This window comes from Malus domestica, chromosome 04, assembly GCF_042453785.1.
Source record: "Malus domestica chromosome 04, GDT2T_hap1".
In the NCBI taxonomy this organism is placed as follows: domain Eukaryota; kingdom Viridiplantae; phylum Streptophyta; class Magnoliopsida; order Rosales; family Rosaceae; genus Malus; species Malus domestica.
Genome location: NC_091664.1, coordinates 4,058,340 through 4,074,066, shown reverse-complemented (window position 1 = coordinate 4,074,066; position 15,727 = coordinate 4,058,340). Strand labels below are relative to the sequence as shown.

The window sequence follows — 15,727 nt, the reverse complement described above, 5'->3', positions numbered from 1 at the left end:
TAATTTTTAAAGAAAACTTATCTGCCCGAAAACAAACGGACTCCTTAGAAGCCAAGGAATCATAATATATGTATATAGGACAACTGAATCCTAGAGAGGAAAAGGAGAAAACTAGAGTCTTGAGGCAGCAAGTACAAACCAAAACAAGAAGGTTGCTACTGTATTGTATGACACTCCTACGATTTGACAAAATATTGTTCTCAATCAAAATGGTTGAAAACAAGCAGTTAACCCGCATCCAGAACGATAGACATGAAAATCGTCTCCCTTTCTCAATGGATGAACACGACTGTCAAACAAACGGCAAGGAGAGTTCTTCAACATAACCAGTTTGAAACAAAAGCTTAAAAACAAAAAGCGAAACTTAATATAGCCAGTTTTGATACCAAATAAAACTCGCTCAAACTAAATGTTCAACACTATCAAACATATATCAGCTAATTTGATGCCAAATAAACCTTACTCGACTATTGGCTTACTGTCACAGGCTTCCTTTGCTTCAAGCGCATCAGGACAATAACGTTTCGACAAAATTTCAACTTGTTCTGCAAATGACTTCATCGCATACTGACCAATGTGTCTGACCATTTGATTCCATCGCTTTTTACATACATCTCCAGACCTATGCTCAAGCAGATCATCCCAATCAACTTCTTCCATGCAACAAGCATCCAAGCTGTCAAGAGCGTAAACTAGGCGGTAGTCATCAACATCAGCCCACTGACCATCAGCTACCAAAGGTGAAGCCAATTGGTTATACCACTTCTGGCAACAAACAGGATTGGTTCTGGTGCCCAAAGTCTCACTGATTGCCTCCCACTTAATATTATCTCGCAGCATCCCATGCTTGGAATATTTTTTTTCTTCCAATGCCCGCATCCGCAGATCCTTGTTCACTAAATCAAACAAAGTCTGGTACTCCTCTTGGGACCACACTCCTGTCTTCATGTTTTGCAGTTTTATTCTACGCCATGCATCCTTGACATGAATTCTATGTTTGCCAAGTTCATTACCCACCTTTCTCCAGTTGGGTTTGGCTTCACCTTTCTCCTTAGCTTCGTTAGCAGCACGTCTGACTTTTTCATACTCTTCCTTGGTCCAAGTACGTTCTGAAGCTCGTTCTAATAACATATGGGCTCGATAATATATGCTTTTCTTATCCCTCCAGGGTAAGGTTTCCCCAATATCCTTCCAACAATTTCTGATTTCAGGGTAATTCTTACAATTGAGTACCATGTCAATGCCTTCGTCACCCAGCTGATGTTCCTCTATGTATGTTAAAACAGCCTTTTTCACAAGCTCGTCTTCTTCTGCTGAAAACCGCTTACCTCGTACCTTGCCCACTTCTGCATCTTTTGAGCCATCAGACAGTGAAAAGACCTCAATATCATCAGCAAAATGTACTCTTTTTGATGTTTCTTTCTGTGTAGAATTTTCATCCTCTGTATTTCTGTTGCTTATCTCGTCTCCAGTTCCATGAACATTACCGTCATTCTCTAAGGAATTATTTTCTTGAGTTCTGCTTTTGCTGCCCAATTTCTCACCTCCAGTTTCCTGCACTTCACTTCTTGAATTCTTACTATTCTTTGTTTTCTCTTTTTTCATGATTCCACCCTTCTCCATGATTTGCCCATCTGAATGCTTACTTTCTACTCCAGCCTCCTTTCCATCAGTTACGATGTTCTGTGCCGATTCACTGCCCACCATTTCTGTCTTCTCCTTCTTCTTTTTCTTTTTCTTTTTATTCAGTTCTCCTTTGTTCATTTTGGCATCGCCCATTTCGTCATCCTCAGATAGTTTCTTTCTCTTCTTTTCGTTATCTGCAATGTCAGCTTCTTCCATGATTTTCCCATTGGATTTCTCTCTATCATTTCCGAGCAGCCGTTCATCACTCTGGTTCGACTTCAATTCACTATTGACCCCCTCTGTTTCCTTCTTCCTTTTCTTTTTCTTTTTGGCCCCTTCTCCACTTTCTCTATCAGTTCCACCATTGCCTTCCCCACTTTCCTTATCAGTTCCAACATTCTTGTCAAATTCATTGGATTTCTCTCTATCATTTCCAAGCAGCTGTTCATCACTCTGGTTCGACTTCAATTCACTATTGACCCCTTCTGTTTCCTTCTTCCTTTTCTTTTTCTTTTTGGCCCCTTCTCCACTTTCTCTATCAGTTCCACCACTGCCTTCCCCACTTTCCTTATCAGTTCCTACATTCTTGTCAAATTCATTGGATTTCTCTTTATCATTTCCAAGCTGCTGTACATCATTCTGCTTCAACTTCAATCCACCATCGAACCCCTCCATTTCCCTCTTCCTTTTCTTTTTCATTTTGACCCCTTCTCCACTTTCACCATTCTTGTCAAATTTCTCCACCTGAACTGCCTCACTTATTTTGTCCTCCGAGCCTTCAATCGAAGCGGAATTTCTACCAGGTTCATCTATCTTCCTTTTCTCCTTCAACTTTTTCTTCTCTTTCCTTGCTTCAAACTCCAAATCTGTAGTCTTTTCCTTTCCCATGTATTTCTTTTGGCCTTGAACAGCAAAACAAAACGGGAAAAAAAAAAATTCAGACAAACAACAACAGCAGCAAAGCCTTATCCCACTAAGTGTGGTCACTATATCAATCCTAGAATGCCATTGCGCTCGTTTTGCACCAAGTGTTCCATTAGCTCTAAGTACTCCAGGAAAAAACGGGTCATGGAATTTCCGGAAACGCGCATGCAATGACATTACAGTAGCATCCAGACACACATATAAATGCAAACGCTATACAATCCACACTTTGAAACTCACTTAATCACACTATAATACTAAGCAGTCAATTATGACTGGAACCGGAAGAACTGATGGTACAAACAAACAATCAGAAAACCCTAAATACAAAGGAAACCACAACTTTGGTTTGTAAGTAAGACAACCACAACAGAAATCCAATTCCTTTGAAAAGGATAACAAAACAAAACCCCAAATTATTCTAGGGTCAGAAATATAAAACAGATCAACTGAGTTTACAAATTTGAGAAATGAAACCCTAATGGCAGAAAACCCTAGATAAACAAGCACACCCACAATGTGATTCAGAACAAGGACAAGAAAACCCTAACAAATAAATAAAAAGATAAATAAAAAAACAAACATGAATGATTGAGTAGGTTGCATGTTTACCTTGTTTTCTTCTCCTCGAATCAAATTCAATCCTCTGTGTGTCTGTGGCTCCAAGGTAGCTGCTTTTGCTTGTTGCTTATGGAGTTATGGAGGTGTCAATACGGCCGGAATCGATGGGACGATGCGGACGGAGGAGGCGGAGCAGACTAGTTAGTGACGATGACGAGAGACAGAAACCAACCGGAAGGAAGGAATCTCGCTAAATGCCAATTTCCTATGGTTCAATTGACGGCGGTGATCTATTCTTTTTACGACAACTTTAAAGGAATCTCGCTAAATGCCAATTTCCTATGGTTCAATTTTAATGAAAAATTATATTTTTATACTAAAAAAATTAATTATAATATTATTTACTTTACTTTTTATTTTATTTTTATTGTTAAAACTCAAAGTTTTTAAATTCTTTTCATTAGTTTTCCTTTTCTTTTATGAATACGAAACACTTTCGGTATTATTCATTTTTTACGAAAAATCACATTTTTCCCTTTTCTTGGTACTATTCACCACACTTTTATTTGTCTTTTTTCATTAAAACTAAAGTTTTTTTAGATTTTTCATTAGCGATATAATTATTTTTATAGAGTTTTAACGAAATACTTTAAGTATTGTTCACTTTTAACGAAAAATCACATTTTTACCTTATCCTAGTATTATTCATTACACCTTTATTTATCATTTTTCATTAAAACTAAAGTCTTTTTTATTACTTTTCAATAGTTTTCTTTTCTTTTTACGAGCGTTTCTCTCCATTCGGCATCAATTTCAATTTGGGCTGGCCCAGCCCATGAAAGGATACTGGACTAGAGGCCCAGTAGTTTTTTTTTACCTGCAGCCCAACTCGCCTGGAAACCCATGAGTTTTGGCCCAGCCCATGAACGTACATACTAAATTTATACACATTGTTGAATCAGCCATGAAGGATCTACGGAGGATTCTATTTGTAATTTATTTAGTATTTCAAAAAAAAATGTATATATAAAATAATTTAGTGATAAATTAATTATAAATTTTTATATTTATTTATAGTTGTATAATTTGAGCAAAGACTAGTGATAAGGTGTTCAAGTTCTGCTGAGATGATATTACTCATCCTTAAAGCTAAAGCTCAAGCTCGAAATAATTTGTTCAAGCTTGACTCGAATAACTGTTTTTCAAGTTTGAATTCGGTTCGTTTGTAAATCAAACTTGAAATTTTATTCAGCACGACTTAGTGAAAAGTGAAAGATGTTAAAATAAACTAAAATAAAAACATAATAACAAATACTTTGAAATTATCGCACCTCCAACATTAAAAAATATGAGTTGCAAAGCTCAAGTTCATATGAAATCCGCCTCCACCATCATCATTGTTGCTTCCGCTTTGTCTCTGGCGTAAGTCATCTTCAGTGAGTTGGATTGGGCATTGGGGCATTGTGGAGGTGCTGGATTCACATATGGTGGAGACTATGGTTTTTCAATTTGGGGGTATTTGAAAGCGATAATTTTTTTGTCGAAATTGGTCCACATAGTGTGTGATAGATGGAAAATCAAAGATTTTCTTTGTGATTGCAGTGAACTTGGTCTTGGTTCAACAGGAAGATGGGTAGAGCGAGAGAGGGCAAAAAAATTAATAAAAAAGATTTAGTAATTAATTAAAAATTATTTGAAGATGTTATCAAATTTGACAGCAACCCCTCCTGCTGCCTTTCCATGTCATGCCATGTAAGATTTGACATTTCGGTTGGAAAATTATAGTGATGTTTCTTTTTACTGTTATTGATGATGTGGACCTTTTGACATCTCCTTTGGAGATGCTCTAAGGCGGTAAGTTTGTTTTTGGTGTAAGTTTTTTCTCTATGCATGTAAAGAAGTTGTCAGGTGGAATTCCCTATAAATAGAGGGATGTTTGTAATCTCATTACAACACCCCTAATCAAAAGTTAAAAGGAATATACCAATATTCCTTTCTCTCCTCTCTTTACCTACATCGTTTGTGTGATATGCTGCACCCATTCCGCTTCTATCTCTGTTGGAGAACTCTGCTTAGCATTTGCTAGCTCCATGGAAATGTAGAAGCTGTGTTTTACTGTCAAGGAAGCTTGAGTGTACAAATGTTCTATTTAATTCAAAGCTTCATTGCGAAGCGAGAAAATTGTAAGATAATAATGAAAACTTGATGGGCCAGATTTGGTTTAATTTTCACGTTATTTAGTTTATACATTTAGTCTCTCTTGCATTACCCAGACGGACGAAAATCAAGTGCATTTAGAGATTTCAAAAATTCTTAACTTATGGTCCAATCTTCTTTGAGTTTTATGTTCACTAATTGTATATATCTTATGACGTATTAGATTCTCAAGTCCACGTGGCTAGCGAGTACGCTATAGTGGCGAGCCTTGCTAGCGATTCTCTTGGCACCCGAAAGTTGAACACATCCCTAATTAAAAGAAAGAAGGGAATACTGATAACATTGGACTAAATTATTAAACGATACTATTATTTGTATGTCTTTGCAATAAATTGTCTCATAATTTTGTCCGAAAATTCAAAAGTATCGTACATGGTCACAGCTTCCAGATTAAATTAGAGCCAAAACTGTATGAAAAGCTTAAACTTTAAACCACACAGCAAGCACTCCTGCAGACTCTGCCTAAGTACAACCTAACCTCGGATGGTATGCATAACTCAAACACAACTCATTCGGCATCTTCCCGCTTTTCTTCATATTTTCTAACTAGGTAACGGATTAACGGGTACATGTTTGAACGTAAAGCTGGTTTGAGAATGTTTTGCATACGAATCAATCACATCCCGTAGAAATTATTTAGCAGTGGTTCAATGATGCTTCTCTTCCCACCCTTCGAATCACACTTGCTAAACCGTCGAGCTCGGATCCCTTCTCTTGTACCAAGGAGGTGCATATTTACTGCTGCCAACCATACTGTTGATTGCGGTTTCCACCCATCATGTTTGAGCCCCGACCTGCTGCAGAGCCACCATAGGGACCATTCTGAGGATAGTTTGGGCCACCAACTCCATAACCACTGCCTCCACCCCGAGGACCTGCACCAGGTATGCCACTAGAACCATATGGTGCTCCCCGCCCTTGTGCAGGATATGGGCCACTGCTGTACCCACCTCCGCCACCTTGAGCACCCCGACTTGGATGGTTGTATCCACCGCCAGGGTTCCCACCAGGTGGGTATCTGCTTGGCCCTCCGGAGGGCCCGCGTGGCTTACCATAATGGTGGCTAGGTCCTGTAGCAACCGGGGGCTGAGAACCATGGATAGGTTGGTTAGGTCCAGGCCGCATTTGGGAATGTGCTTGGCCAGATTGCTGAATCGGTGGGAGGCGGGTATGCTGCTGAGGGTGCTGCAGTTTCTGACGTTTTGCATTCTCTTCATGTTGCCGTTGCTGCTGGCGCTTTTTCTTTGTCTGGAACTCGTGTGATGATTCATATTTTGGTAGACTGAGCCAAAAAATGGTTGCAGTCAAAACAAAAACAAAAGATGATGTAAAACATGTGACTATTAAAAATCTAAATATAAAGAACAAAAAAACATAAAACTAAGTAAAAAGAAATTTTTTGCCGGTACAAGGAACCAACCTCTTAGGATCACAAGGTAATGGATCAGTCCAGAAATACTCGGCATCAAGAGCATCCTTAGCTGATATTCTCTATTATTAATAATCACAAACACAACAAAACGATAAACAGTCGGTCAGAAGCCTGTGTAAATACAATAGCATTAATCATATTGGTACAGTATGCAACAATTATCCTTCCTCACAATGCCAACCCAACTTATATTACCATTGCTACAAGGGGTAAGTCAAAAGGAATAGCATTTTCCGTGGATTAACTCGATAAAAGACAACAGATGACTTGTAAGTTGTAAATGATATAATCTGAGAAATATGTCAGTGAGTATGCATGCATATTTTCATGCACAATTAGGAAGGAGGACAATATCCTCTGAAAGTATGTACCTGAGAAGGATCAAGTGTCAGCATTTTCTCCAACAACTCCAAAGCATGACGGTCAAAACTATACAGCAAACAAAGAAAAGATAAGACATGATATACACAAGCCAAAAGCCGCCAAAGACCCGCGGGCATGCTGATGATGGAACATTTGAAAACTCTAGTAGGTAAACTACTTACTGTCTGAAAACATCCCTGAGACGTTTCTTCAGTGGCCTTGTGGGCTTGAAGTTGTTATACCATGGAATCTTCGAAACTCCAGGCCAGTTGACCTCATCTGGAGCTCCACACAGCTCAAAAATCTTATTTAATTGCTCTGGCTACAAGGATTACAAATAAAAAAAAGGATTACATTGTTGAAAATATTTTTGCAGATATTAAAAGTTTAGGTTGGAAAGTTATATACCTTTTACGTGTGCATGTTAAACAATAACATACGCACAAGAGCAATATCACAAAAATGTGGAACCGAGGTGGAGTCATAATAGTCAAAGATCAAACTGGATCAGGACATTGCCAAACTTACTAGTTCAAATTCTAGGTTAGGGTTAGAGACCAAACTAGAATAATCTCTGGAGCCAGAGTTCGGGATATGCTCCACTTCTGTTTCGATAGTAGCCAAACATAGGATGGGTTATTAAGGACTTGAGTAGGATTATTAAGGACTCAAGTAGAAACAAACAACTATAAGTTTGTAGTGGACCACTGCAATGCAATGACAAAATGAAGTCCTGTTTGAAAAAGGACTTGGCAGAGAGCCCCAAATTGTAAATGACCAAGGCTATTAGGTAAAAATCTGGTCAAAATACCCTAAGAGGAGACATTTCTGTGTTTCAATTTTTACTCGGAGTGCTATATTCAAATTACTTAACTTATATTCATTTCCGACAGAGTTTAAGCCAACACCAGGATCCATTTGGAATAAAGGGAATGAGGGTTCCTGTAACTTGTGAATCTCGAGTTGAGACCCTATGAGAAATTTGAAGAATCTGTTAAGAGGTACTGGTACTGGGCCTGTAAGAAAACTGGCGAGTTTCTAATGACTTTGGGATAACTTGTAAAACCTTAATTTGATTGAGTGACCAAAACCTAATATAGAGAGGCTGGTGTGGACGTAGGGAAGTTACCGACCAATGTAAAAATATTAGTGCTTTTTTGTTGTTAAATTTACTGTTGTATTCCACTTTTGTAGAAATCAGTGCCCCGCATTTTTTTTTTTAAAAGAGACGAATATATTAAAAAAGAACGGAAGGCGGTGGTCAAGAAGACCACGCAAAGCCATCTGAAACAGACAAGCAAAAACAAAGAAGGGGCCGAGAGCCGTCTCTCACCCAAAATTCAGACTCTAGCAAACCCTCTCTCCTATAGGCCAAACTAGCATAAGCCTGCTGGTGTCTCCATATATTAAGAGAACAAGAGACCCCTGAATTAAACGGTGACTGAAGCACAAAGAGCGGAACCAAAAACAAACTTCATCCCTTAACTCCCCTACCCCCCGAAACAGCCATGGCCAAATCAGTACCTCAACTGAATGTCAGAGGACTGGAAATGAATCCTGACTGACCAAGTGACTAGTAGACGTGTTAACAGAAGTAAAAGTTAAAACACTAGAACTTGAATACACTAACTATAACTACTTCTTTGGTCCAACCCGCAGTCATTATGAAACCATACTACATTAAACACTGCAGGGCTAATTCAAAATGCTTCTAATACCTACTGCACAAAATAAGAACTAATCATTAACTTTTTAGCTGTAAACTTGGTACTATTGTGCTTAAGGTAAATACTAGGCTTCCACACCAGAAAGTGGTGATTCTGGTGAGTTTTCATAGAAGAGCAATGAATAATTGGATAATCATAAAGTAGATCATTTCTTCATGCATGGAATTTGTTTATTTTGTGCTAAATGCTAAACATCCAAAGTGTGTGTATCAACGAATGAAGATTAACCAACAGTACTCAATGTGAACAAAATCATAACTGTGCAAGCATAAAATACATACTTAAACTTTCTTTATAATAAAGAACAAAATATAAAACTCATCAGGATTCCCAAAGTAACTAAATTGATATATCAAAAAATTTAAGAAATGATAGGTCAAAAAAATTAGGAAAATACTAGTATGATAGAAGCTACATAAGACACACAGCAAAGAGAAAGTAAGAAATGCATCTTCTATGGTAAACCAAAAAGAACAAAGTAGTTTGACCTTTCAAGGTCAAGCAGTCAACACTGGAAAGCATGAACACTATAATGCTTTCTTAGTAGAATAAAACCATTATCAGCGGATAATGTAAAAGAACATAAAATAAAAAGACCGAGAGGATGGCAAAATAATGAAATGACACAAAGAACCACATCATCTTAAGCCGTAAACCATATGTTATGCATTATAAATGAACTTCACCAAAGAAAAGTTAAATTAATTTACTCAAAACTTATGACCCCTTTATGACAAATAAACTTCATATAAAAAATTTATTTGTTTATGAGTCAAAACCTTTGAACCAAAGACAAAAGAAAAAAATGTTTCAAAACCCTTCTTATCTTTCAATCTCTACTAAAACAATCTTATTGGTCCTACTGTACATGCTCGATGAGAGCTTCTTGTAGCATAAAAGCACATAGAAATCCATACTTGTCAACTCAATTAGTGTATGCAATATGCATCAACGTTGAAATACTTAGTACTATTTTTTTCTCTTTCTAAGCTTATCCCATTATGTACAAGATGTATTGACAATTGCAAACCGTAACTACGCAACAAAGATACATGGAAGACCAACGCAAACTACTTTACAGCAGAATTCCAATCATAAGGTGTAGCCTGAAACAAAATGCCTAAATTCTGAAGAAAGTGATGCCGAAAGGGAAGCTTACAAGCCAATTGTATCCCAATGAAGATCCATCTCCTAACCCCTTGTTCCCTTAAAACTAGTATTAAATCCAAACTTCCAAACCACTCCCACAACATTGCTTTGGCTTCCGTATTATAGGATACTAATGGCCTGTTTGGTATCCTTCTTGGACCCAATTTTTAGTTTTTGAAACTAATGAGTGCTAAATAATTTAGCTACATTCATCATTTTTGAAAATCCAAGGATTACAAAGCTGTCATATCAATTCATACAAGAAAGCAAGTAAAACCACCCTATAACAGAAATGTTATTACCTCATCTTTCCCGGGAAAAATTGGCTTGCCATGTAGAAGCTCAGCAAAGATACACCCAACGGACCACATATCTACAGCTGGACCATACTTTGTAGCTCCAAGAAGCAACTCTGGAGGTCTGTTCAAACAAAACATATCACAAATTATTTGCTTGTATAAAATCTTATTGAGGAATAAAACAGAATAAAGTGCTCCTGTTGGGAGAGACATATACAAAGAAGAGAACAAGCAAAAAAGAGAGAAGTAGATATAAAATCTATAAAAACCAAAAGCTCTTAAAAGAAGACCATAATCCAAACAGAACTCACATCAATCGAAAAAGAGACCAAACAGAAATTGACTCAAATTATGGGTAGTATCATGAACCTCAAAGGTCCGAGCATCCCTCTACTCCCATAAACACACCACAACACAATAAAGAATTGCCTTCACATCCATAATTGCAATGCTTACCAATAAGACCAGTCAACACTCCAGATGACCCGCAAAAGAATTAAGCATCAACTAAACAACACGGGACAACTAAAACAGAAAATTTACCATAACTCCATCAAAACAGAAAACAGTGAAATAAAACATGGTCGACCACTCACAAATACCTTTATACACATACAACAGATATCCAACATAATGATACTTCTTGTAAGAAGGTTATCGTAAGTTCAGATGATTCATAAAAGCAGGTTATCAATTCAGATCTATAGATAGGTTGCAGAAACCAATGCAAACTTCACAAGATGAGAGAAAATAATACAGTTAAAGGAGAACCTCCATTTAAGGGAATTAGATATTCACCTGTACCAAAGAGTAATAACACGATTTGTAAGATTGGCATTGTGATCATTTGAAAATGAACGGGCAAGCCCAAAATCTGCAAGCTTCAGATTGCCTTCATTGTCTATAAGTAGATTAGAGCCTGCGCAAAAAATATAAAACATAATGTTGGGCTCATAATACTAACAAAATTGAAATGATGACAGAAGAATTGCTTATATAATAACCTTTAATATCTCGGTGAAGTACTTGATTCACATGACAATAGTGAAGCCCGGTCAAAAGTTGTTTCATGTAGCACTGTAAGACAGAAAAAGTGAAAAAAGATAAGGCTTCAAACCTCAAATAGTAGGTGATTAAGTAACTTGCAAGTCTTGCTGTTTGTGATACCTTAATCTGGGCGACTGAAAATCTCATCCCAGGTCGATCAGCTAGACCTGTCAAATCATGGTCCATGTATTCAAAGACCATATAGATGCCACCTTTATACTTATTACCATCTGAAATTCCATCAAAAACAGATTAAGTTAGAAATTAACTTGCTATCAAACAAGAATAAAATCAACCGAAAAAATACAGGTTGATCAAGTCAGCACTTGATAAGCCAAACCATTTAAGTCTGAAAAAAATGCTAGTGTTTAACAAACTTTAAACCAATGAAGATAAAGATAGACATAATAGGCTAATAAGACACAAAAATAGATTACTTGCCTGGTCTACCTTGCTCGTCCTTCTCTGGACCTGCCAAACCATCCCTGATTAATTGATATCTAAAGGAAAGTATAAGATGCAAGAAACTGCTTCTGGTAACAGACACTATGTAAAAATCTCAAGAGACATAAATATCTAATACCTGGGGAAGTCACGATCTCTTTCAAATTGATGACATTATCATGGTGAAGCTTCTTAAGAATCTTAATTTCCCGTATGGCAGTTATGGGGAACTGGTCAGGAAACATTTCAGAAGAGTATGCATATTAAATAACTATACTGATCATTCTTGTTTCGGTAATGTATTAGAAATCCAGTTCCTCAAGAAAAATTAAACAACTAAGGTATAAGTGAAGGAAAAAGCATGACATACCCCCTCTCTCTCATTGTCCATCCGAATTTTCTTCAAAGCGACAATTTCTCCCGTCTTTATTTCTCTAGCCATGTAAACTTGGCTGCAATTATAAAGCAGTTACTATGACAGCATCAGCAACCACAAGGTAAAAATACCAAAAAGAGAATGCTCTTAACTTCGATGGAGAACTAAAAAAATTTGGCAGTCAAAAATGTTACAGAAAACAAAAAGGTTCCCTTACGAAAGTTTCATTAATAATCAACAAACGAATAAACACATATAGTGATGATTTACAACAGTATGACCAATGAAGTTATCACCCAACACTAAGAGCTAACATAACATCTGAAATATCATTAAAGTAGAACCTGACAGTCATGAACAAGCTCAAACCACTGAGTCTTGTAATTTTAAGAGAGGGAAGGAAACAGGGATCTTGTATTGTTTGTGAAGTTCAACACAAGAAGACTTTGTCAAAATCGGCTAAAAATATCTGACCTGATTATCTCATCACAGAAGTAAAACAAAAGGTATGTACTGATTAAACATGCGTGACAAATATACACAATTTATCTTATATGGTATTTGAATTAACGTATCATTGCAGCATTTTCATTCTTTATTATCACTTCTGTTACGTGAAGAACAACACTTGTTCTCTCTGTGTCAGTGATTTTATCCTTGAACCACTGTCAATATTATCATGTTTGTTTACATACACTGTATATTGATGTACAGAAATTACAATGCATCTCCTTTGGAAAAAGGTTCTTTAGAGGATTATATGTAGTATGTACATTCAACTGGTCTCTTAACTAGTGAGAGTTTAAAGTAAAGAGGAAGGGCAGGTCACGGTGCCATATGCTCAACATTCAAGGTGATCTTAAACAAATTTCCTAATGTCATTTGTACTAAATCATTCACTTGTACTCACTAAAGGAAAGTTTGAACCTATGTACTGTGTAAACCCTTCACAATTAATGAGAACTCCTTTACTCCGTGGATGTAGCCAATCTGGGTGAACCACGTACATCTTGTGTTTGCTTCCTGTCTCTATCCATTTACATACTTATCCACACTAATGACCGGAGCAATCTAGCGAAGATCACAAACTTAATATTTAAGATGATATTCTTTGGTGTATGTTTTTCGCAAACGATATAGTGTTGATAGATGAAACGCAGGAAGGGGTAAACGCGAAGCTTAACCTTTGGAGAGAAGTGTTGGAATCTAAAGGTCTTCGCCTAAGCCGATCAAAGACAGAATATATGGAGTGCAAGTTCAGTGCAAACGGATGCCAAAATGAGTTAGGGATGAGGATCGGAGATTAGGAAATACCAAAGAGCGACCGTTTTCGCTACCTAGGATCTATCTTGCAAAAGAACGGAGAATTTGATGGAGATCTCACCCATAGAATACAAGCTGGATGGATGAAGTAGAATAGTGCATCCGGCGTGTTGTGTGACCGTCGTAGGCCACTGAAGCTCAAGGAAAAATTTTATAGGACAACAATAAGGCCGACGATGCTGTATGGCACATAATGTTGGGCGGTGAAGCATTAACACGTAGGTGTAGTGGAGATGAGGATGTTTCGTTGGATGTGTGGGCACACGAGAAAGGATAAGATTAGGAATGAGGATATCCGAGGTAAAGTAGGAGTAGCCGAAATTGAAGGAAAGAGGAGAGAAAATCGGTTACGGTGGTTTAGACATGTGCAAAGAAGGCCTACTGATGCTCCGGTTCGAAGATGTGACTACGGGACAGAGGTTCAGGGTCGAAGGGGTAGAGGAAGACCTAGGAAAACTTTGGAAGAGACCCTAAGAAAAGACTTAGAGTACTTGGATCTAACGGAGGATATGACACAAAACTGAGCGCAATGGCGTTCTAGGATTCATATATCCGACCCCACTTAGTGGGAAAAGGCTTTGTTGTTGTTGTTGTTGTTGTTGTTGTGGCTGCGTTTAAGTTTCCTTCAGAAGAGGCTTTATAATATCATAGTAACAGAGGTACTATAGGAAAAGCTACATACACTTTGGTAGGAATAGATTTCTTAACCCAAAAGTTGAAATAGGAAAGATGTTGTAATTTTGGGCCACTGTTCTATTCATGTAAAATTATATACTGGTAAACAACATTTCAGTACACTTATGTGTTGAGGTAAACACAAAAGAAAAAACTTAAGTGCTAAACAGAGAGCTTTACTACGTCTGTTGTGGAAACAACACAAATCAAATATCTAATGCCCTGTAGATTTTGAATAGTTATGTCTTCTACAACTTAGTGAATAAAAAAATAAGACAGACACAAGAAATCAAAATGCTTTCCAAATGAAAATATCAGTGTGTGTCCAAATCTTGATCTTTCTTTTACCAAGGCATTGGGATGTCAATAACTATTGTCCCCTGTCCGGTGACTACAGCATGCAGTGCCTTGTTAGTGATGTATGAGGTATAATTAGCACAATGAACAAATTGTGGTAATGCCTTATCAGCAGACTCATTATTCAATAGATCTATTTCGCACATTCATCAAGACATTGCAGTAGCAAGTTCATAACAAAAAACAACTATTTCAGTTCCCCCGTGAGGGTCAAAGTACAATAACAACTCTGTTTATATATTTGTTGTCGATAATCAATACCCATATGAGACCTACAAAAAAATGGAGCAAATTGCAATATTAACTTTTACAATTAAAGTTCACTGACCAAACATCAAATTATCTGTCAAAACATCAAACCAGAAACAACAGAATCAAAGATGCCCCAAACTATAGCCCAAAACTGACACTACTGAAAAAATATTAATACAACTGAAAATTGGAGTATCGAGATGCTTTGAATTGAACTAACCCATAGGTTCCCTCGCCAATTTGTTCCAGTTTCTCGAAGCAGTCGACGCTTCTGGAACCCCATGAAGGGACCTCGTTGAGGTTGAGCTGCCCAGGGGCCGCTATCGCCATTGTTCCTTTCTTCTACTTCAGAACTGATTATATCTCTAACCAAACAAAGGGCATCATCAGAACCCAATAGCCAAAATTGAACATACACAACGAAATTTCCCAAATTTACTGCTAATACCTGAAGGATAGCACCGGGATAATCCAAGAACCCTACCAAATTCGATTGGTGCTTGTCCACACCTCCACTCTCTTCTTCTTTGAAGGGCTATGGACTCCAAGAATGCAGCACCAAGAATTTTGCAGAAGAACTTTTGAATTGATAATCCTTCGTTTCAATCAGCTTTTCGGGAAAGCAAATCCGATTCGCAGCCTGAAATTCAGAAAGATAAAGATAACCCAGTTGAAGAAGAAACAAAAGGAGACGACCCGCTTGGTTCGAGGTACGTGCCGCTCACCGGAGCAAGGGCCGATCGAGGTCTGCGATTTGAGAGAAAAACCCTAGATTTAGCTTCAAGGGCCACAGAGCGAAGGGCGGAAGCTTTTCAACTAGGGAAAGCGTAAACGAGAGAGAGTGTGCGAAAGGTTTATGTTGGGTTCGGTTTCGGACAGTCTCAGTTTTTTAGGGGAATTGATAAGAAAAAAATTAGGTACCCGTCATTTCTAGTGGGGATTCAATTTGGATTCG

At 37.6% G+C, this 15,727-nt stretch overlaps 2 protein-coding genes across 5 annotated transcripts; both read right to left on the bottom strand.

Annotated features, from left to right (window-relative positions):
- Positions 1-249: 249 nt before the first annotated feature.
- Positions 250-3,425, bottom strand: LOC103435441 (uncharacterized). The gene is made up of 2 exons (XM_008373837.4): positions 3,163-3,425; positions 250-2,528 (listed from the first exon to the last, which is right to left on the bottom strand). The coding sequence occupies exon 2, from the start codon at positions 2,512-2,514 to the stop codon at positions 460-462; it is 2,055 nt and encodes a 684-aa protein (XP_008372059.2). The 5' UTR covers positions 2,515-2,528; positions 3,163-3,425; the 3' UTR covers positions 250-459.
- A 2,191-nt stretch (positions 3,426-5,616) lies between these two features.
- On the bottom strand, positions 5,617-15,672 carry LOC103435440 (cyclin-dependent kinase C-2-like). Of its 4 annotated transcripts, none has more exons than XM_008373836.4 (14): positions 15,498-15,672; positions 15,221-15,412; positions 14,993-15,137; positions 12,160-12,241; positions 11,929-12,019; positions 11,787-11,816; positions 11,466-11,575; positions 11,303-11,375; positions 11,097-11,217; positions 10,302-10,419; positions 7,306-7,445; positions 7,132-7,189; positions 6,749-6,819; positions 5,617-6,610 (listed from the first exon to the last, which is right to left on the bottom strand). In XM_008373836.4, the coding sequence occupies exons 3-14, from the start codon at positions 15,100-15,102 to the stop codon at positions 6,064-6,066; spliced, it is 1,551 nt and encodes a 516-aa protein (XP_008372058.1). In that variant the 5' UTR covers positions 15,103-15,137; positions 15,221-15,412; positions 15,498-15,672; the 3' UTR covers positions 5,617-6,063. The 4 variants fall into 4 exon arrangements, with proteins under 4 accessions (XP_008372058.1, XP_070676010.1, XP_008372057.1 ...); XM_070819909.1 differs by having other exon boundaries at positions 12,160-14,792; positions 15,498-15,657; XM_008373835.4 differs by having other exon boundaries at positions 15,221-15,663.
- Positions 15,673-15,727: the final 55 nt, after the last annotated feature.